General features: G+C 37.2%; 1 protein-coding gene across 2 annotated transcripts in view; it reads left to right on the top strand.

Annotated features, from left to right (window-relative positions):
• The first annotated feature begins 456 nt into the window (after positions 1-456).
• LOC149795450 (solute carrier family 23 member 2-like) overlaps positions 457-23,324 on the top strand; it is a 73,190-nt gene continuing 50,322 nt past the window's right edge. The window contains exons 1-4 of one of the 2 annotated variants that reach the window (XM_089965236.1): positions 457-654; positions 13,380-13,549; positions 21,899-22,058; positions 22,652-22,809. In XM_089965236.1, coding sequence (XP_089821362.1) covers positions 13,434-13,549; positions 21,899-22,058; positions 22,652-22,809 — 434 coding nt within the window. In that variant the 5' untranslated portion in view covers positions 457-654; positions 13,380-13,433. The remainder of the gene's footprint in view (positions 655-13,379; positions 13,550-21,898; positions 22,059-22,651; positions 22,810-23,324) is intronic. The other variant, XM_089965237.1, reaches the window with a different exon arrangement.

Below are 23,324 nucleotides of genomic sequence, written 5' to 3' on the forward strand. Positions count from 1 at the left end.
CGAGGGTTTAGCAGTACGTTGTGCATTTATATTGCTGTTATCATGCCACAGTGCGGCAGCACATATTTGTCAAATATGTTTACCCTTATCCTCAGGCAAGGAACAGTGCTCGCATTTCATAGACGAAAATTAGTTGAGACAGATAAAACAATCTAGGTATTTCTATATTTCATGTATTTCTTGCATTTCACTCCTACATTTTATAAGACTGCTAATTACCAGAGACATTTGACAAGAAACGTCAGGCAGAATATGCATGAGATGGAAAGAAGCAGTCACTTTAACAACTGAAATGAAAAAGAAAGTATACGTGTGCTTTATCTTTTCGTATATCTTTAATAGTGACGGACATGCTGATACTTCGTAAATGTATTTAGCCATAGATTGTCGTTCCTTGTACAATGATTAGCAGCGACACAAGCTTGATCATGACTAAACAGGTGCATACGACCATGTTCTGGGTAATCACAATCATAAGTGTATCAAACTCTTAAATAAATAAAGCCAACCTTATGTTCAAAGTCTTCTGATCCGTTTGTTAGTGTCTGTCTTGGGATTTATATGCCAACTGATTATGTTCGATGTTATTCTTACCTGCAGGAGCTCAGATTGGACCAGAAAACAAGACTAGCTGTTATCACCACTAGACTACGGGTAAGCCATTATACCTAAAACGTGCACTATTCCTGGTTAGCTGCTTGAACAATCCAATTCAAAGACACATTGTTTGAGCATAGTCATTGCGGAGTCATATTTTCCCTCCTGTACATTTATCCGTCTGGGATATTAACGTCTCAATTTTATAAATAAATTCACAGAATGAAACATTATACTGAATTACTATTCTCTCTTTATGAGAGGATGTCTTGTAATTTTCAACAAAGTCATTGTCGTATGTGTTTCTTCTGTTCAATGTAATTTTTAAAGACAAAAATAATATTTTCTCTTTAGGAAAATCTCTATTTCATTTTAAGTATGAGTGCAGGAAAATTGTGATTAGCTTGCATTTCAGTCAGTATGGAAGTGGAGACGATATTGCAGCACCCTAACTAGTAAATCTATTAGTATTTTGGGCTTGTCAATGTGTACCAGAAAAATGTTGGCATTCTTGCGTTACACTGCGTGAAAAGACAGCCTTCTCCAAGGAACACCAGATAGCAGTGTTATACAGACTGTTCATTTTGGAAGTAACTTGATTGGGGTTTAACGAAAGAGCATTACAATATACTGGACTAATTTGAACATTAAAGTGTCAGTGAAGTGGAACCATTACATGTTGATATTTCCGCGGGAAAGTTAAAAAAAAAACAAAAAACAAAATATACTCAAAATGATTTCAGGAAAGTTCCAGATATGAATCAAAACAGGAGAATGATAGAAAAAAAGATAAGTAATGCAAGGGGACTTACACCAAACGAATTGTCGTTTTCTTGTTTCACATTTGTATGATTCATCAGTAAGCGTTTCCAGTGCGAATATTATTACTTTACGCCATGAAATAATAAACACGACCCAAACACCCAATGCAAATAAATATTCTTATCTGAAATTACCAATCATGTATGCCTATAAATATCCAGAAAATTCCCAAAGTAACGAAATCTGGTAGGTCCATGCTAGGAAACTAATCCAGAACATAATAAAGTCTCGTGAATACTGTACATTAAGATGTCTGCACCGAATGTCTCTCGCACTTTCTCGTTGGCTTCTCACATTGCTTTCCTATATTCTGACATGAATTGAGACAGATTATGTGGGGTATTTTCTCGTGTTGTGCTAGCCAAAAGATCCGTACGAAGATTCACTTCTTAATATAGCATCAGCTTGTTCAGGATGAAATATGAAGAAGCGTGTTCAGATGGAAGATATGTCATACTCCTAATAAGATGTATTAGTTCCAGTTTCCTGGCTTAACTTCAACGTATGTCGCTAGCATCTGGCACAAAGTTCTTTATTTATAACATGATTCAAACTTCATTAAATGTAGCACTTTCAAACTGTTAGCCTTGGTCTGTCAACAGCACGCCACATCTACCAAAACATTTGCCGAGAAACACTCTTACAAACTTGATGACTTTGATATTATAGAATGGCACCGCCTCACTCCACTGAGAGAAACAATCTCCGATCACAATAATTTATACGTTTCCCTCCTCTGTCTTTGCAAGAGGACCTAGTATATCAAAGGCTACGAGTTCTCCTGCTTCACCAGACGTTTTGCCCTGAAATTTTGTTTTGCGCAAGTGGTTGGAGTTCTGGTGCTGAGTGCAAACGGAACGTTTCGAACAAGACTCTCGAATACAGTTTCTGTTACCAAGCCAGTTGTAACATCGGATTATTTAACTGATGATTTTGTTCACACCCTAAATATCCCACAGGCTGTACCATTATGGCATTGCTTCAAGACTTCCTGACTCCATCTGTATGGTACGCTTCACACCTGTTTCCAGATACTTCATTTCAAGACGGTAGAACTTCGACCCAGCAGATCACCATGAAGAAAGTTTTATATTGTTTCTGCACCTTTTCCAAATGAACATCATTCCATAACTGCAGTACGTTTGGTACAGTATTTGCATTTTTTGCAGGACAAAGGACTTAAACCATCGGCATTGGTATTGCGAGTCCCAGATCGGTGCTCTATCACGAAGTCGTATACTGATAGATGTCCGATCAAGTTTGCCAAATGTTCGTCGGGCTCTTCGAAGTTCAAGAGCCACCACATACAACTGATATCATTTTGAATTTTCGTCTTTGAAATACCGAATCAAACGTAAGACGGCCAACAGCTTATGACAACTGACACAATCTTGTCCAGACGAAGTCTAGCGTAAACTACTAAACTTTCTTTTCCCGTCATTTTTTTGTTGTTGAAAAACCGTCCTGTTGCTTCACCACTCGTATTTGTATCTAATATGAAGGGACACTTTAACTCGGGTACATCCAGCAGTGGTAATGAGTCAAGCCCTTTACGTAACTGATTTAATGCCGTCTGATGCTCACCTGTCTAGCGGAAAACAGCATTATTTGTCGAAAGCTGATGGAATGGAGTCCAAATTTCAGCAAAGTGACCTATGAGCAGCCTATAATGTCACTTTCGTTACAATATCAACATTTCTTCGGGATCGGTGGCAATTTCTGCAGATTATATAGCACAAAGATACCGTTCCTCTTGCTCACAGAATCTACTGTGCTAGGTTTCAGCTTAAGATCCCTTCCCTGAAGACACGAAAGGCATGTGTAAGTTTCTTGGTTCTGAGGGCAGCCGCTCGATTGGGTGTCAACTGGCTGCTTTATCGCTAGAATATCTGTCACAAATGTGAAAGTAGACTGTCGTTCGAATACTTGATGAGCACTATACATTTTGAAGTGCTGCACTAGCTTGAGCGCACCAAACATCAGCCTACATATTTCCTCACATCTTTAGTCGGAACCAATGGCCGTGTTAGCAATGTTCCTTCTATCGTTTTGACAATATCTCGCGCAACAAGCATTTTCGTTTCATGACGAAACAGTTCCTGAGGCGCCAGTGAAGACTATACGGAATGCTTCCCACCTCGTACATTCGACACCCTTCCTCGAGTGTTAACACTTCTCTTTCGTGGCCATGATGTTTTCAGCCAAAATAATACGATGACAGACAAACATCCACAAAATAACACGGCAACTCCAGTTTCCACATCCAGAGTATGCAGTTATGAAAACTCTAACTCTATAATTCTACTAGGCCTAATGTCAGCTACAACGAAAATGTCTTCCTTTGACGTATTTTCCGATCAATTAAAGAATGCTGTTTGAACCTAAGTTTCAGACTTGCCTTTGAAAACGCTGATGAGTTGGCTATTAACGGCGATGAGCTTTGGATTTCGTCGCCCATGTGTTTCATATTGCCGATTGCTGGGTATAGAGCAGAGCCGGCTGTATCCCATCAACTATATTTTAACTGTAAGATGTTGTATCATCATTCATATAATGCACAGACTTTAGGTTTTCTGTGTGTTATTATCTTAGAGCCTCCCATATATCGGTCGCTTTTCCACCACCCACCAGTATTATCGTTTAAAGGCTTCATACCTTCTTATTCTTAGTGATAATAATCATTATAATTCTAACAATAATATTATGATAGCCTCATATAAGGCTGATTTTATTACTGTTAGCGCTGCTGGTCGTCTCTTTCTATATATTCTGCACTCAATTGTTTGTTTTGTTTCATTAATAGCTCCACGTTCTCTTCGAGTTGCATGATTAGAGTTTCATCATCGGGATTCTCTTCATACACCTGAATTGGATTCGTTGTGAATCTTGAAGCAAGATTTAATGACCTTAGATTTACGTCAGGACGCAAAAATCTCCAATTTGACCCACGATAATAAATTCTTCATGCAATCTGCATGGTGATGGTGAAGATCTCATATCTCTGGTATTCAGCCTTAGCGGCTCTTAAGAAACTGTCATTGTTAAGTCAATTGCAAATATCAAATGGGCAACCAGGATATCCCAGTGAAACAATTCTTTGTATGGTTGGTCCGTATTCAGGAAGCGTTTTTCCCGTGCATCTGAAACGGCCACGATGCTGAGGCTTGTAGCATTCTACTTGAAATCGAAGCACGAAGCAAGCTACTAAGTAAGCTTTTAATTTCTCAAAGTCGGCTTTACTAGGCTGGACTTAAAATGCTGTCAACACTTGTAGGTTGTCCTTCCATAAACATTCGGCATAGCGCAAAACATTCATTTTCTCCTTCCAACTAATGATTGCCTTAGTAACCTCTTTACCTATTTATCTAGCTCCAACTTCCTTAGTCAATTGCGAGCTCGGCGTCTCTCTGATCTTTGACTCCGGTGGCAGTATCTAACGACCGTGCATATTTTTTTTAATTTCTCGGTGATGATGCTCTCTATGGTTTTGACACAGCTATCGGTCTGCAAACTAATTACCTTCACATAATCTTCCCTTTTCCGACCCACCAAAGGCTATTATAATAACCAAACGATATATTTATAATAAGACACACTTCAATTCTTTCTTTTATTCTGTCGAGACACAAATGATTATTATTCTCTATTCAATTTTGCCTGCTAATAATTGCTATTTATATTATGTATACAAGTATATAGACATTTTTGTAAGTTTTGGAAAGTTAACAGAAACGATATCAAGTTTTAAGCTAAGTGAAACGAATTCCGTGTTGGTGGTACGTTACACAATATTCGTACGGTGTTCCACTTGTTAATCAAACACAACAAACATTGTTGACATGACTCCAGAAATAGAATGAACTCATTGCAAGATCAGATTAGGCATTTTAATTCACCCATGGGAGATTATGAGATTTCAATCACGTCTTTTCTAACTATGCAATTCAACTGATCATGTCTCTGCTCGAAACAAGACACATTTCTCACGTACCCATATTTAGTAAGCAGAGCTGCTCTCTATTAAAAACATTATTAACTATTCCACCCCCAAGTTATATCCTATAAGTAACAGCTTCGCCTTGTAAAGAAATCGATTTGCGTACGTTGATATGGAAATAAAAATAAAGAAATATGTACATATTGGAAGGAGGTCAAACTTTCAAGGAAGATTTTAGCTTCCTAGAGGTCGCATTTTCCTTCCAGTTGCCGTATCGAATAACCTGAATGTAGCCTTTATTGACAAAATCTAAAAATATCTCTCACATTGCTAACTAAACTCCTATTGCAACTACCCCAACATCTTTCTTGTTACACGCAAGACGGCTCATACAAAAGACCCGTGAGTATGACTTGATTTTCATATTTGGTCCTGTATCCAAGAACCAGGACAACAGTCTTTGTCAACTGATAGGTTCTTAAACGCGCAAATACTTCAATAATATTTCTCCACGGTTTCTATAGTTTTCGAAAATTATTGTTAATTTTAGGATTTTCGCAAACTCGAAAATATCCTCCACCCTTGTCGTTGTAAGGTTGAAAATGACTAAAGTTAAAACACATAAAATGATACATTATGAATCTAGTTTACTTCGCAGCAATTGCGAAATTGTCGTCATTGTGGTTCACTGTTAAGATTGTATATTTAGATGTATTGAAGACTGTATAAGACACATCATAGCTCTGTTGTCAGGTACAGCACACAGTTATACTGAGACAGTGTCATTGTCCCATTCAGGTATTAATTTAACAAATCTGGCGTTGTTGACGTGGTTAAAGTTGCCGTATATCACTTTTATCTGGCATGGCTTCATTTCATTCTTCTGTATCCTGGTATCGGCACATTTCCGTGGATTGTCTGGATGGTGTTGTTGACACCGCGTTACTCGAAACGTTGCTGATAACATTTGTTCCTAAAGCTTGTTTAAGATATTTATTGTAGACTATTGATATGTAAGTGTACATCTAACCGGTGACTACACTTAATTTGACCGTAAAACTCCTCACTTTCTGCTTCTAAGGGAACTATCAAATGAAACTATGTTGGAAAAATCCGTACGCGTGATAGTCTAGCTTCACAAGAAAAGCACGTAATCAGTGTAACTTGCTGAAAGTAAAATGATCGTATCAAAGATGTTTAATAAAACTGATATTTGGTAGAAATAATATTTTTTCGTCCAGGATCTGACTCTGAGCGATTTGTACTTCCATACGACGTCCAGTTTATCATGAAATCATGTAATCCGTATGAAACATTACTCAATCTACCAATATTAGACCCATCGACATAGAGTCGCAATCGTCACTTAGCTCTAAAATATCAGAGAATCCAAGGGACCGCTCACCAGTTCGATCAGATAAAATGTGTGAATTGTTGCTTTATCCAGTGAGCGGAAAAAAACCTTGACCAACCGAGTCGGTCGAATATAAGGAAATTACTCAGTCGCATATCCAGTTCAATTCTGTTAGACCGGGATATTTGTATCAATTCCTATTCAACTATATTTTAGATGGATGATGTGCTAAAAAGTTTTGCAGATGAATTGAACTTCGCGATTCATGATGAAACTTCTAAATTGACCAAGGGCCGTGGCCAGCCCTTATAAGATACTAACGCTCCTCTTCTGACAATCGTATACTCATTATTCCCACTATGAAAACAAAGTCATATGGACAGCGTTCTTTTGCATACCAAGGCCCAGCAACGTGGAACGAATTGCCCACGGAACTTAGACACAAAGAAACAGTGATCCCATTCAAGAGTGCTCTCAAAACTCACTTATTTCGACTGCAAGAACAAACCTAAAGACCTGATAATGTTTCCTACCTTAAATATTCTCAGCATGTTTTTAATGTTTTCTAATTTCATGGTGTTTGTTTTTGTAATAATATCATTATATGTTTTTTATCTTTTAGGTGTTCTCTCATGTTGTAAAGCGCTTAGAGCTTCTAAAGATTAGGCGCTATACAAGGTCCTCATTATTATTATTATTATTATTATTATTATTAAATAAAAATAACAATCAAACTGGACATATGGCTCCATGATCTTAATCCCCAAATCAAATCTGATTTCGGTCTATGGATACTCTAAAAAGTTATTGAAAGGAATGAACGTAAGGCAAGACGTACGAACACACAAATCTATGATTTTATGAGCATAAAAGTTCAAACAAAAAACAAAATAAATAAGTACAAGAAGAAATAAATAAGTACGTACAAAAAAGAAAACAAACAAGTCACTGAAAATGACAAAGAACCTTCCATCGCCAAAACTAAGATTGAAAACAAATGTATGAAAACATGAATAATTTCCAGAATTGTCGTAAAATTTGCGACTGTCAGTTTAGACCTATACGATAATTTTAGACGCATATATATATATATATATATATATATATATATATATATATATATACGGATGGATGTGTATGTATGTATGTATGTATGCATGCATACATGTATGTATGTATGTATGTATGTATGTATGTATGTATGTATGTATGTATGTGTGTGTTTCAATTTCTGTCAATAAAAATACTTGCATATAAAAATATTGCAACAACAATTTGTGACTATTATTGGTATATATGGGCTTCTTATTTGAATCCACAAATAGGTATTTAATGACTTTCTGTGTAAGCAGGGCACTGACTTGTATACTCAAACACAGCGACAGGTAAACTTAAATTTGTATTGAGGTTAATTGTTGTCTCAATAAAAGATGATGATCATAATGATGATGATAATACTGTAGCAAGTCATGGGGTTTTGCTTGACCGAGAGATGTAAAACACTGGCACGATTCCGCTAAAAGTCTTAAGTTTCCCCTTAGTTCGGCCAGTCAAATCATGGTTTTAAGCTACATTTCGCTTGTAAAATTGCGTGAGATTTACCACCACGGTAACAAAAAAGTGGTGCCGGCGACGACGGGGCATTCCCTTCTCGTTTATTCCATTTATACTAGTCTCCAGTCTTAAATACTGCCCCTAGAGTCACACTATCAATGTCCATAATTAGATTTCTATAGAGACTATGGAACTCCAGACACTCACATGCTGATCTGACCTGAATTCACTAAAAGTAAACCATGGAATTATGGAAAGTCACTCTGTTTGATCCTAGTAATTTGCTAAATATTTCGGTCTGAAGAATATTTCCCCACAACCGACTTCCTATATTCAAAAAAGTAATCACACAACATCGAAGAATTCTTTAAAACAATTGATAAACAAATGCACATACTCCAGATTTATTACAATACTACTACTAATATTAATAGTTATCAACATCTGAAATTTTCCACCTCCTTCATCTTCTTCGTGTTCATCATCATCTTCTTGTCACCATTGTCGTTGCTGTCGTCATGAGCGTTGTGTCCATATAACGACTATAGTGACACCCCCTCTTTGAAAGTAAGAATGTCCAATTTTCATGCCCATATTAAAAACCATCTGAATGAACTGCAATTGTTGTTAATTTGTGTGTGTAAATATCCACTTATGCAAACATGCACACAATACACATTTTTTTAAAGTGTTGAAGATGAAGTAAATATAAGATCTTGCCTTTTGCGCCAAAACTTTGATACAATGTGTAATCAGTTTTCAAGAACACCTGGAAATGAGGTCAGTAATGTGGCTTTGATAAGCAATACACATCTTTAAATGAACCTGTAGTGTATGTTTGGTGGCAGTAGTTGAAAACATAACGAAATTAGGACCCAGACTCATTGTTATCATTTGTTTTAAAAAATCCTGGTGCACACAAATATACAAAAGTAAATCCCATATACTGCCCGCTAAACGATATGACGGTATTATAATGACAGTAGATAAATAAATAATGTATGATATTTTATGTGTCGTATCTACCTCGAGGTTTCATGTAATTGGAACACTCATCACATTCTTATACTATTTCATAACAAATCTTCATATAAAATTTCCCTGAAGGTTTGGAAAGTCTGTTTTAAACGGATATATTCATAAAAGCAGCAATTTGACTAATGGGTTTTAATTGAGCTGCACCATATTGACCCAAACATTTACAATTTTTTGACAAATGTAATTGCTCCGCGAAGATTGTGGCAAATAAATTGATCTGCATTTGAAGAACTTGGCAATAAAATTGCCATTGTGTGCTAAAATTGAAGCTGTTTGTAACTACTTTAGGTGGTCCACGTGAAGCAACCAATTTAATTTTACAGAATATAAAGGTTTACACGGATAACATATTACTAAAATATCCTTTTTTGTTGTCGCATAAGGACGAAGTGAAAAAAGAAAAAATAAGTAATTCAGCATTGATTGGTAGAACTGCCTTGCATCTCTATAAGGACCAAGTATTTAAGGTCTTCGAAACTGACATTTTCGATACAATGTACACGTGTAATAATTTCATCATAAAACAGGAATATTTATTTTAAAACAAATATCATTAAGGACGAAGATTTTGTACAAACAAGAATTTACTCCGAAAAGTTGAAAGAACGCATGGAAACAAATTACAAGGATGAACAATAGCCGATTCTCCCACCCCATTCCCCACATTAGTGATAAATGTAAGGACTTGTAACATATAAACCTACGTATAACGAAGTATTATGAAATGAACATTTAACGTTGTTCCAATATGGACGTCCGTTCGACAGAAGCCTAAAATAGTGCCATATTTCTGATTCTTCAAAGTCCGCAAAAATTACATACACAATCTAGAACATGTTTTATATTTGACAGGAGACACTTTCTAAAACGCTCTAACTCAATGAGCAGCAGAGATGTCTCTCAGACCACTTTGTGGAAGTCCCATTTGTGAAATCAACGAGTACCGAAAATGAACAATAAGAAATTCGCATAATAATTTGTATTAGTAATATGAACTTATCGATTTAGACCAAGGATATGGGAGATTGTACATATAAGGTCCAGAAAAATAAACCCAGACCGCTAACGTGTCGGTTACCCCACCACTATACCACTCCCCCACCACCAGCTAGACCTTGTGTGCCAAATTTCCAAGATGTCATTGTTCATGACCCGAGACATCCTTGTTGGTCCTCACGCTTGGGGTAAAATAATAACACTGTCAGGTTACTTAATTAAATTGTTGCTCCATCAATATTAATGAGTGATTCTGCGCTAACTATGGAATCTTGTACTGCTAAACTAGCTCGACAACGACTTGAGGCAATTAAGAAATATCTCCCCGTCCGTGATTATGTCAAGCAACAACTACAAGCGCTTCGACCACCACACCTGCAACCTCCTCAACCTTAACATGGAAACCTGCCATCGCTGCCACCAAAAGTTAAAGTTTTTATGGTAGATATATTTACCGAGGAAAATATTTAAGCTATCAAGAAACCAAAGCAATTAATTGAAATTGCTGCTTTTGGATACGATAGCAAAGTAGTAAATATAATTCCGTTTAAATTGAGCATGTGAAAGATATTAAACAGGATGATTTCCGACGCTTAGCAAGTCAGAAGTGATGATGGAGATTTTAACCCTTTTGGCAAGACAGTAGAAGAGAATATTGAACAAGTCAAACAGGTAAGGGAACGAAAAGAAGTGGAAATGAAGCGGCAATTTGGAAAGGCAAAAACAGAAAGGAAATGAACCTTGATAAACTTTGTCCCAATAACGTAGTTGCTGATGTTGATAGACTAGAAATTCTGATTGGTGGAAGACGATACTGCACTAATTTTAAAGAAATCATCACTGAAGAATATGCGACCTGTCAGAGATTATTCACAGGTAGTATCATGGACATCAATGTTTATCGGGCACTTGAGATGAAATTACCGATGATTACTACAGTGACTAATCTCGACAGAGACGGTCACTACATTGACTAGGTATGCAATTAATGCAGTGAAATTAAAATAAAATGATCATAAACAATGCTCAACGTGGACCTGTGATAATCAGGGTGATAAATTCATGGTTGCCAACATATAATATTATCTACGGAGATGGACTCGGCGATATTGTTCAAGGGCTATTTAGAACGGTTGCCCCAAAAACGATCCCGATTGCAAAGCAACTAGGAATGAAAGCCATCCATGTTGTTCGTGGCAAGGTTATAGGCACCGTCTTTAATGATGCCGGTAAAGTATACACAGCAATCTAAAAAAGACTATCACGATTAATACGCAGATCGCCAGTCATCCTACCGCAGCCAGTAAAACTGCCTTTCACCGAAGTGTTGTTAGCATGTGTCAGTAAAAAATAAATCAAAGCGGCAAGTGAACGGTTGAAAGAATTAGCTCGCTTGTCATCGACAAAACTACAAGCTGCTGAGAGAGCAAAAATAGAACCGCAAGTCTGATAGCATGAAGTGGTCTGACGCGACGTCGTTTTAAATAACAATATAATAAGATGTTCAAGCGTGTATCACATCCTGCATTGAACATGGACGTTCCAGTCTTCAAAGATAATTATCAGTATTATTCTTATGATACACGTGCACCTGACGCACGTGGAAGAATCCAACTACAAGTTCAAGATACAAGCAGCTATTTCTTGCCCGCTAAGGCATTCATTGATGTCGAAGGTCAACTTTTTAAAGCAGATAATATAGCGTATAGAATTGGAGATCTAATTGGTTTTGTTAATAATGGTTTATGGCGTAGTTTATCAGTGACACATACATGATTGACGGAAAGACTGTCGATTCTTGTCTCGAAAATGTTGACGTTGCTAAGATGATACTGGGCCTCGCAATATATTCCGATGATTATTCGGTGTCCGCTAGTTCGTCAATAATGTTTACCAAAGATACCGCTGATCACCCGAGAACCAATGCCACTGGAACTGAAGTTGCATCGATGAATGAAAACTTTAACTAGGGATTCGCAGCAGTCGATCATAGTTAAATGGGATGGAAACATTTCCTGTGCAATTCCACTATCACACATCTATGGATTATGTCGTAACGTGAAAATGTTATCTTCGTTACTAAACATACAGTTGTATTTGTTCGAAAAGCAACCGACAACAACGCAATCTGGCGTCCAAATAATGTTGATGCTGGTAAAGTGAGATTGACAGTCCTTTTATTCTGACTCCATCACCGACTGATGAACAACCTCTCCTCTCTTTCATGGATAGCGGTGGTGAATCAACGTTGTCATGGGTGACAGTGACCACTGACAGTATTCAAAGTAAGTCTGCTGGGTTATTATCAGATATCATCACAGCAGGGAGTTCCAGCACCACGACATATATTCATAGCGCTTCGGGATAACACCCGAGTAGATTCACAGGAGGGAAATCCAACGTTGTTTGTCACGCTTAGGGTTGGTGAAGTTTCTCTGAGAATAAACGGACATCAAGAACCATCTGAGGAAGTTTTACTGAATTTTGATAATCACGTTGTACGTTCGTATCATCGTTTGATGATATTCATGAGGCATAACCAGAATGTTGATTCCGGTTTGAAGATATATAAGCGTGATTTCATAACATTATATCGAATCTATTATTTCACATTGGAACACTTGGATTTGTTCAGGCAATCGGTCGCTGACATACATTTTCGAGCTCGTATAGCATGACTGCCTGCTGATGGTTATAGAGAAGTCTCTGTGATATTATCAGACAAAACACTGTAGCTCGAATGTGTTGGTAGACGAATGAGGGTCGTTGACGCGCCTGTTGAAAATATGTAATTAAAATCATTCATAGTATTATTATGTCATATCAACATGTCAGTGTTACTGACACCTTGTCAGATTAAAAAGCTGCAATCAACATATAAAATGAATTCTTGCATAAACATAATAAACATAATACTGAAATCAATATCTTTGCTAGGCCCAAATAAATTATCATTGACATAACTTTAGCTCAGGTATTTCAATGACGCGAAGAAATCAAAGACGGGTATCAGACTTGATATGCCAGCTGTTACCATTAATGATATAGTAAAGACTTGTTGTATATTTCCACTTCTTGCAGCTATACGAGAATTGATTGCCGCTAGCTCTAGCTGTTGAAAAACAGCTATGTTTGATGTTGTTGGAACTTTTACGGGGGACGGCATTGAAGAAAGGAAAAGAGACATGGTCTAAAGACCTCAAACAAAAAAAAGAGGGACTAGGTCTAAGACTGCCAGGACCCCATTCGTGGTAAGTTTGATTTACTTGATGCTGCTCGTCCACTAGACATACAAAATTTAGAAGATCTTTCATGAGCGATCAATTAGCAAAACAACAAAATTACATCGAAACTGGTATCATTTATCTCGATGGAAATTCTGGTTTAGGTACTTACCGGGTGCATATGCTATTGATCCAAGTAGCGTTGTTTATTTTGTTTCGTATGGATTGGCGACGCGAAAATAATTTCAAAAACATATCAGTGGATCTGCTAGTAGAGTGTGAAGCACTCCATCAATTTGGCATTCAACGTTAGCAACACAGACAAGAACAGATCCACCTATATGTGGTCAAAACGCACTTTGCTGTACTCAATGCTATATCAAGGTCACCAGAACCACCCCATAAAGTCGCACACAAATATACTATTATACGTTTTAAGCAACTCTATGTTTATAATGGTAGATATTTACGGAAGATCGCCCACCAGAGTTAAGTAAGCTGGACCTGGTGACGTTGATTTGTCAGGGTATGCAACTTAAAGTGAGCTTGCTGATCTTATGATCCTCGCTGGGCTTGACAGGGACGAAGTTATTGGTTTTCAAGATCAATATAGACTGCTAAAGGCAAGCAATATTAGGTAGACAGATTTTGTCCGGCGAGTTTTAGGTGCTACCGTCAATAATATCCCAGTATTTACTTTTATTCCTGGAAAAACGTAGACTTAAGCATATCATTCGCAACTATGACATTTTGCTAAGTCTCGTGACACAATGACCAGTGAACTCAACATGAACAGAAATAAAATCGCTTCTCTGCTAGATCCAACATAGACGATTACACCACAACAACGAACTATGTGGACGACAGAGACAATACAATCAGTGATATATTAACCACGTTGCAATCTCAGTATGATAACCATGTTCTAGCCTTTCAGGATTTCTGTAGAACCAACATTCGGAGTCTCAATAAAGCCATCGAAGATTTCTTTGGAGATCCAATAGTCGTTAATGCTAAACTCGCTGAATTAATACAAAACTATTTGAGCTAGTCAACATCAAAGAGTCAATTTCCGCTATCAAAAAAATGGTTGCAGATATATCCAATGAATCCCGGATATTGTTGAAAAAATTAGAAAGATTGGAAGGGAATAATTCATACGCGTATCATCAATGCTGTATGCACAGTAAATTCAGGATCAGCAACATGGTCACAACAAAATAACTCCATTAAACATACCGCTAAGGTCACTGGGGTGTAGAGGCTCTCAATGTTTAGCGCTGCAAAATTTAGGATATTTACCACATATCCATGGCGTTATTCAACCGATAGATTTTCCGGAACCGAGTCAGTCGTGTTAAATCAAAATGCCGAAGAAATATTCACATTGGATTCAAGAGGACAAAAGAAAATGAACCTCAGCAACGTACTGGTGGTGTCTTGAATTTGTCGCAAAAACGCCTGAATTAACTATTTAGCATTCATATAATGAGTGAAGTTCACCGTCTCACAAAATCTTTCATATATGAACAAGTTTTCAAATGGCAGGCATCGTTAACAATATCATCGACATGCACATGGCAAAACAGAAAATATACTGCTGACAAATCACGGTTATCGAGGTTGTTGGATACGCGGTATCCACCATAGTAATTGGAACAATGACTTTATTTTGTACATTATCAGCAACGAACATAATAACACCAGTAATATGAATCAGCGTTGCTGTTATCTCCCGTGTTGCTGATATTCTTAATTTTATCGCGAAGAAACTAAAACATGCGCGACTGAGAAATTACATGAACATACAACAATATTGTCAGCGACGACACATGCACACGTGCACATTCTCGGATATCATGGATGATATCGTTGGGGTTGAATGACGGTATAATATCAGATCAAGTATTTATGGAAATGATTAAATATTTATCATCACACGTGTGCGTTATCACGCGCTTGCGCGAGGGATAAACGGTTAAATACATCACATTTAGAATCTCTATTAAGAAATACTGACGAATACACAAGCATTATTAGAATAAATTGCCGCTAACACCACCAACAAGCACGATGTTAGCAACGTCAACGGCGCAGGAGTTTGATGTTAGCTTTGTCCACTGCCATCACAGCCAGAGAAATAGCACTTTCATAATTCGGAGTATATTACAGCTGGCCAAATATCACAGCAAAGTCGCTTGGTGGGTTATCCGCAAATAAATCACAGGTATTTGCATGGAAAATAAAACCCAATGGTTGATCCACTAGCAGATCTCCAGACTGGAATGTTGGTAACGCATTCCAACAGGGAGTTATCAAATAGAGCAATACAACGACGAATTTCAATGCAGTATTAGAAAGCAATATGGACATTCTTGAAGATATTCAGCGCTCATGTGTTGAACATGGACACGGAGGTCTCTTTAATACTGAAGATGATTACAAGGACAATGACTCGATTGACATGTTTGTATGTTATTCTGGAAGCTTTCATGAAGTGGGTGAATGAAGGCCTTATTGTGAGAGATTTAGGCATACGTCTCACGTTAAGAATCGAATTGCGATAAATGTCCCACTGCCGGATTTTTATTTAACTGGATTTGCCGAGATTGAATCATTCGAATTTGCTGCGAGTTTTCATTTGGTCATTGTTGCTTGGTTTTGTGTCGTCATTTTATTGAACTTGATCCGGAGATAGATAACTGCGCAATGAATAAGCGCGGTTAGATTCCAGTGGTACTATTGACATTTATGCTTCATGCGAAGATATTGCTATCACTGACAGTGAGTGAGGCAATAATTTCATATAGACCACAAACTTCAGTTTGTTGCCAAAACCCAAAAACAACTAGGATGAGAAATCATTTGCCAAGGATATAAGTCTAAAACATCATTGGTAAATTTACACATCAAGCCTCATGTGATAAAAGAGCCGTTGCACAAGATTGATCATAGATGAGGCAAAGCTCGACTGCATAATTGCTGATACGACATATCCAGGTTATTTGTGGACAGAAAACATGTAAATCTACCAGATGGAACTAACTTAGGCACTATTAGCAGCTACTGTGATGGTGATTTTTCCGCAGTTTGCTCAGTTGAGATCTTCAGTGCTCGCTTATGTTTCAATAAACCTTTTATCCGTATCAAGCGATTTCCTAAGGACTCTGTCAGAGTCGCCACGGATTCATTTTATTATCAAAGAGTCAAACATAGGGCAGCTCGATGAACTACCGATAAATGTAGGCGAAGTTCCATGGGGACTATGGCGAATAAAAGTGAGATGATGTGCAATTATTCAGAATATGCAGATTATAAACTTCATCCTTTTTATCATAAAAATGGACAATTGTCACAACCGTCAGTGGCACCATCCGTTAATGATCCTATATCGCGACATAAAACGGTTAATCTTAATGGTCCTGGTGGTTCTGATACAAAAAGTCGCGCGTTAAGTTTGTTTAGGGTTTCTCACTTCGTAGTGCTAACCCCAACTTGCCGGGGAGATAAAACAGAGAGGTGTTAAGCCTCGTGCATATCACAATTTCTTTCGATGACGTGGTACAATTGCCGTATTGCTTGTCTGGACAACGAATCTGCTGAAACTTACGCGCAACACCTGCTGCATCAGCGAGTTTGCTAATCGCTGCTCTACTCCTGCAGTATCCTCTTGGACAAGAATAAATTGACTCCATTATTATAATTATCGGACAATTAATTGCCGGGCCCTACGGCTAATGTACCACTCATTTCCGATCTTCTGAGTCAATTGGTGAGCGATTCTGTTAAAGATTTATTTTACGGGTGACTCAACTTCACCTCTGCAATATGTCGTTGTTCTAGATCTTGATTGTTTTTATAAGCGACATCATGTACATGGCACACTTGATCAACTGCATTCATTGGATATTCTCCTGGTTTTGGTTGATTTTTGTCATCGCAACTAACATCAAGTAGAGTTGCAGGACCACAATAATTATATCCCAGAAATTGTTTCTCACCAGGATACTTAGCCCATGGAGTTCCTGGTAATTTTTCTAGTGCCTTAACGATATCACCATCGTTTGACGTCTTGTGAAACGAAACAAATTTGTATTTTGATGTACCGCATTTCACGCACATACCTGTAAGTGCAAGTCGACGATTCCTTATCGTTATTGTTTTAATACCACCGGTACCAGTGACAATTTTGCATAGAACACAATATAAACTCATACTTATCATATTTATACAACACGAGTGTGAATGACTTTGCAGCAACGCGAGAGGAGGAGCCAGTTAAGCATGATCCGGCATTGTCAAGCTCTATTCGTGCAATTATCATTAGCCCATCTGGGTCTGGTGAAACTCAATTGCTACTCAACCTGATAATTAGATGGATCCAATGGGGCAAAATTCTTTGCTAATGCTCAGAAAACCAGGTACGGATTTATCACGATAAGTTTACACGATTCAAGAACACGATATCGCATTGGTCTCGATACAATCTTTGGTTGACAGACCTCTCACCTGACAGTGCTACTTGCTTTTTTTAACCTTATTTTATCTTAAGGGTGAGGACAAACATGGATGTCTCGGATCATGAATTATGACGTCCATAGGAATTGATGGGGTAACCTACACGTTAGAGGCCTCGCTTTATCTTTCTGGGCTTCATATGTACAGTCTCCCATATCCTTTGTCTCACTCAATAATTTCATTTTACTAAAAGAATATTATGCGAATTACTTAGTCTACACTTTTGGTAGAAGCGTTGATTTCACAAATGAGACCTTCCACAGTGGTCTCTACGACAGCCCTGCTGCTTAATGTATATTTCATACGACTGTTTGTTTGGTCATGGTCCTAACAAAGGTAAAATAGAAGACAAACTGTTTGTAGCTCACCTATTATGTCCGTCACTATATTCGCTTGCGAGGTCAATTTCACAGTATCACAAAAATGGCATTTTTTCCCCTCATTTTCTTTAAAAGTAAATTAATGTCGACTGCCGTTTTCATGAAGGATCATATTCTGTTTTTTAAATAGCATTTTGGGGGCATTCTTTATATCAGATCTGAATATGGCAGAAGCTGAATTTATACGAGGTGTATAAAATAAGTCAATTCTCAACAGCATCAACAATAAACAAGCAGCCAATCAGATTATATTACTAACTTGGTCTGAAAGAAACGGAAAGATGATAGAATAACGATTACTATGTATGTAGCCCTAGCCTTGAAAATTTTAAATAACATTCATTTTTAATTGGTTTTGTGGGCTATATTCCACCCTGGTATGAATTCGCAATCTTGAACTTTGACGAATATCATTAGAACAGTAAAGAATATTGGGAATCATACCGATACTACCCGTGGAATCAGCACTCAGCAAATTTAAAATTCAATACGTGTTAGCATCTTTATTCATCAGTACACAATTTCACAGTATCCTCTGCAATAGAGAACACCGAAAACTAGATTATGCCATTTTTCCTGCTGACTATAACACTGAGAAATAAAATTAATTGTAATAATTCTCATAAAAGTATTTATTGAAGGAAGGGATCATACTATACAGCTAGAACTGTGCAAGGAAAATAATTTCTTCATATTTAACTTTATGAACATAATTGATGTTACCAAACTGAACCACTGAACACAACCTGATTTGTATGCTACATCGCGATTACCTTGTCATACAACCGAGTGGTGTAACGGTATAGTGCATAACAGTTAATCGTCATTAAATATTAAATCAGAAGTTCGAGCCTCGCTTTTTTCCTGCAGTGATTCATGCTTGTTCCTCTTTACGTCGGGCACTCTTTCTCGTGTAACAAAGTGTTGATAAATAACAGAAAACATCATATATCCAAAGATTTGCGTTAGCTTAAAATAGCACTGAAAGCAATGTGTTTTTGAATTCTGCTATTTCAACAAGTTGCTTATCTTTGTCGCTTTCTAACTTCTTTTTGTTTATCATTCCATTGTTTCATGAAGCTGATCAGTACAACTATTTTGCCTTTGACAATTCATGTATTGTGTGTGTGAGAGGCAGGAATTTAAAATTTATCCGACTGCAGCAATCGAGCTTAAAAGGCCTTTGCAGTAAGAAACAGCTGATGTAAGCAAGTTTTAAACTCGAGACGTTTTGATTCTTTGTTGACCGTGGCAGCAATAGATCAATGCTATTTTTAAACGACTCAATCCACCCAGTAAATTAATTCGAATACAATGGTTGTTTACGCCTGTTTGATATTTCTTTAGTTCTGTACCTATTCTAAGACAATTACAAAGTTGCTAGAAACATGCATCCGTATGTTATAATTCGATGCTGGTTGCGACATTAATGCATAACTCTAACAAGGTAACCGGATTGGATTCCATTTGGAACAAAATAACCGGGTTGGATTTCGGATTTGTAACAGAACACTTTTGTTGGTGATGAAAATACAATGTTTATTGATGAATGGCTTGAATGAGAAAAAATGTATGATTAATAAGTGCTTATATAAGATTCGAATATTAGACAAATTAACACAATCCGCACGAACCTAATTATGCAACCAATGAAAATACAAATAAATGACCTTACGCGGTACAAGGACAAAGGTGAATGATTCACAGCAATTTCACACGACGAAAACATTGATGTGTTTTACTCAAATAGTAAAAATGAATTCACTCAAATAGTTAAAAAATGAGGTATCTTACTCAAATAGTGAAATGATGAAGACAAAGAGACAGATATCACACAAAATATCTTTACAAACCCAAAACACTGGGTATTACAAACTCCAAAATTAGCCCACGGCTAAAAGATTACATGTATGGAGTTACACACTCCATCACCAGCACGCATGGCTACCAGTCACACTGGTGAATGAAGCAGTCAGTATTCCAGGTAGTCATCGACCACCATTCAATTCCTTGGTGAATCAAACAATCAGCGCCCACAATGCGGTCAGCAACGCCCGTTTGCCTACTACTCGTCCAGCAACACTGTTCACTCAGCTCTACAGCTGGCATGTTTCAGCTTTACAGCTGCTATTTTCAACTTATATGGTTATCTCTACAGCTGGTACCACGTCGAATCCGATCAGCTGAAATTAAATCTAACACCGAGTACTAAGAATGACAAGGGCATATACGATAACACGTAATTACTTTATATACAGCAAGCTATACAAATTACATTATCGTCACGACATTACAAAACAAAAAACAGGTTCAGAAGTGGACCTACCTGTGTATGATAAGAATCATATGGCACTAAACGTTTCTTAATAAAATGCAATTTTATATTGCTAATATAAATCTCTTGCTAAGTCACAGACAAGAAAAGAACATATTTGCAATATACCACGTAAGCTACATAGAAAATATACAAAAATAAAGGTGGTAGTACAATAATTATAACTTATACACAAGAAATTAATAAATGACTAATATACTTCTAAGCTGAAGATGTACAAGTCCTTAAGTAGACAGCTCACTGACAAGACCTTCCGGAATGTGAAGGTTTTGTCTTACAGTGAAGGATTTACGCACAGACGATGTAGCCATACTTCGCACGTGCGGCATAGGATGAACCGAGCTCACTGTTTCGAAATATTGTACAATATACATAAATCACCCAAGTGGTATTGTTTTACACAAAAAAAACCCACGAATCCCGAGTTTTGATAAAAAAAGGGATTTATACAATTCCGTGACAATCACACACAGGCGCACTCTTGTTCTTTCTATTCTACCCCGTCAAACATATATAAGTTAGCAAAGATGTATGTCTTTGACAACAAAAGTTTCTTAAAATTAATCAGAAAGCGTATCAGTCATCACATCATATTAGAATGTACCTTAGCCTTCAAACAGATCTCATATATTACACTATAGATGGCGATTATTAAATGGGGATACGGATTTATATACACATAATGCATGATGCCTATATTACTTAAGTGACAGAATCACGTAGTGACGTTAGAACTACATCACATAGTAAGTGAACAGGGACGCTTGCAAAAGTATTGGGGGTGGGGGGCAAACATGCAACGGTCACATACTAAGTTTTAAGGATGTTGGCAAAAACATGTGTAGAGGTTACAAAGGGTGAAAGGGGTCAAGTGCCCCTTTCCCATTTCCCGTATGTGTGGTTGCCATGTAAGTGCTATATCCGAAGAGTAAAGTGTGTATTCCATTGAATTACCTAAAGTGTAAAGGTTTATTCCGGAGAAATGCTTCAAGATTAAAGGGTGTACTCCCTTGTGTACAAAATATATATTATATTCTGGATAATGTCTGTATTTTATATCATTTACGACTGCTTGCCTTCTCCTCACTATTAAAAATGAACCACCTCGTACCACATCTTATCCATATTTTTTGACGTTTTCAGGATGAATTCAACATCTGAAGAAAAGATTGACCATATATATGACGACGTGAATGAGAATGAAAAACATGAAGGGGACGCGGTGACAGAAGAGAACAAAGCTGTTTTATATGGAGTTGAAGATACACCTGCTCCTCATCTTTGTTTTTTGTTTGCAGTTCAGGTGAGAGAGAGAGAGAGAGAGAGAGAGAGAGAGAGAGAGAGAGAGATGATCAAAACTGCCACTCCTAAAAATGGCACGACTAAATATAATTCTTAAACGTTCCTCGCAAGACTATTACCATTTAGCATGGGCATGTTCATTTTATAAAACAAATTATGTAAATTAAAGTTAAGACTAGATGCAGAAAGCTTGGGTATTGTGCAGAGACGATTGAGCGAAAAATGTCTTCAAAAACAACAACCAAATGATATCATGTATAATCAAATATTTAAAAATGTGTTCATAATATTACATGACAATCAGATATATAATGCAATCGTAATGCATATGTTAGAGGATTTGAATGTTTTAAAAATGGCTTTAAGAGGAAATGAAGAGTTAACAAACATGATATAAAATGCCCAATATGAACTTCATTTTTTTAAAATTCTTATTGTTATGAGAAAATAATGCATTTTCTGCATTCTATATATTTTAATCATTATCATAAATTTCATCATCATCATTAACATCATTAATGTTATCTTGTTGTTCTCGCTCTTCTTATGCTTCCTCCTCCATACTCAGAAATAACGGTGTTATAATTTTTGCAGCAAGCCATCATGTGCATTGGTAGCGTGTTGTCGATACCCTTCATTGTGACGTCACTGATATGTGCTAAGGGACAGGAAGACGTCATTTCTCAACTCCTTAGCATAACCTTGTTTATGTGTGGTCTGGCCACGGTCCTGCAGTCAACCTTTGGAATCAGGTGAAATACTCATTTGCGTAACAAGGAAAGTATTTCCTAATAAATCAGTAAGGTAAAAAGACTGAAAAGTAGGAATTCCTCCACCTCCAAATAACCCCCCTCTAACAAACAAACAATCAAAACAACAAAAACATCTCGATCAGTCATACACACTATATCCACGTAATGTGAGCGCGCGTATGTGTGTGTAATTTACTAAATGTATGAACGAATTTAATATCATGTACCACGTAGTCAGTTGCAGCCAGGATAGATCCCGATTTGACGTGACATAATGCGCCGGCAGAACCGGGTCTAGGTTGTTCGCTTATAGCTCTCTGGAACACATAGCTTTGACTTGTCAGCTCGACGCACGCGATTTAGAACAAATGTTTTAGTAACCGAAATGTAAGGGATATTTAAACGATGCAAGGATTGCAGATGTGTGTAATCAGAACCAATTACTTGTTTGGAATTTGTAAATACTTTTTAGAGATACAAGAACATCAAAAAACTAAACTAAATATCATTTGAAT

Source organism: Sinohyriopsis cumingii, chromosome 7, assembly GCF_028554795.1.
Source record: "Sinohyriopsis cumingii isolate HCF-2022 chromosome 7, ASM2855479v2, whole genome shotgun sequence".
NCBI classification, from domain to species: domain Eukaryota; kingdom Metazoa; phylum Mollusca; class Bivalvia; order Unionida; family Unionidae; genus Sinohyriopsis; species Sinohyriopsis cumingii.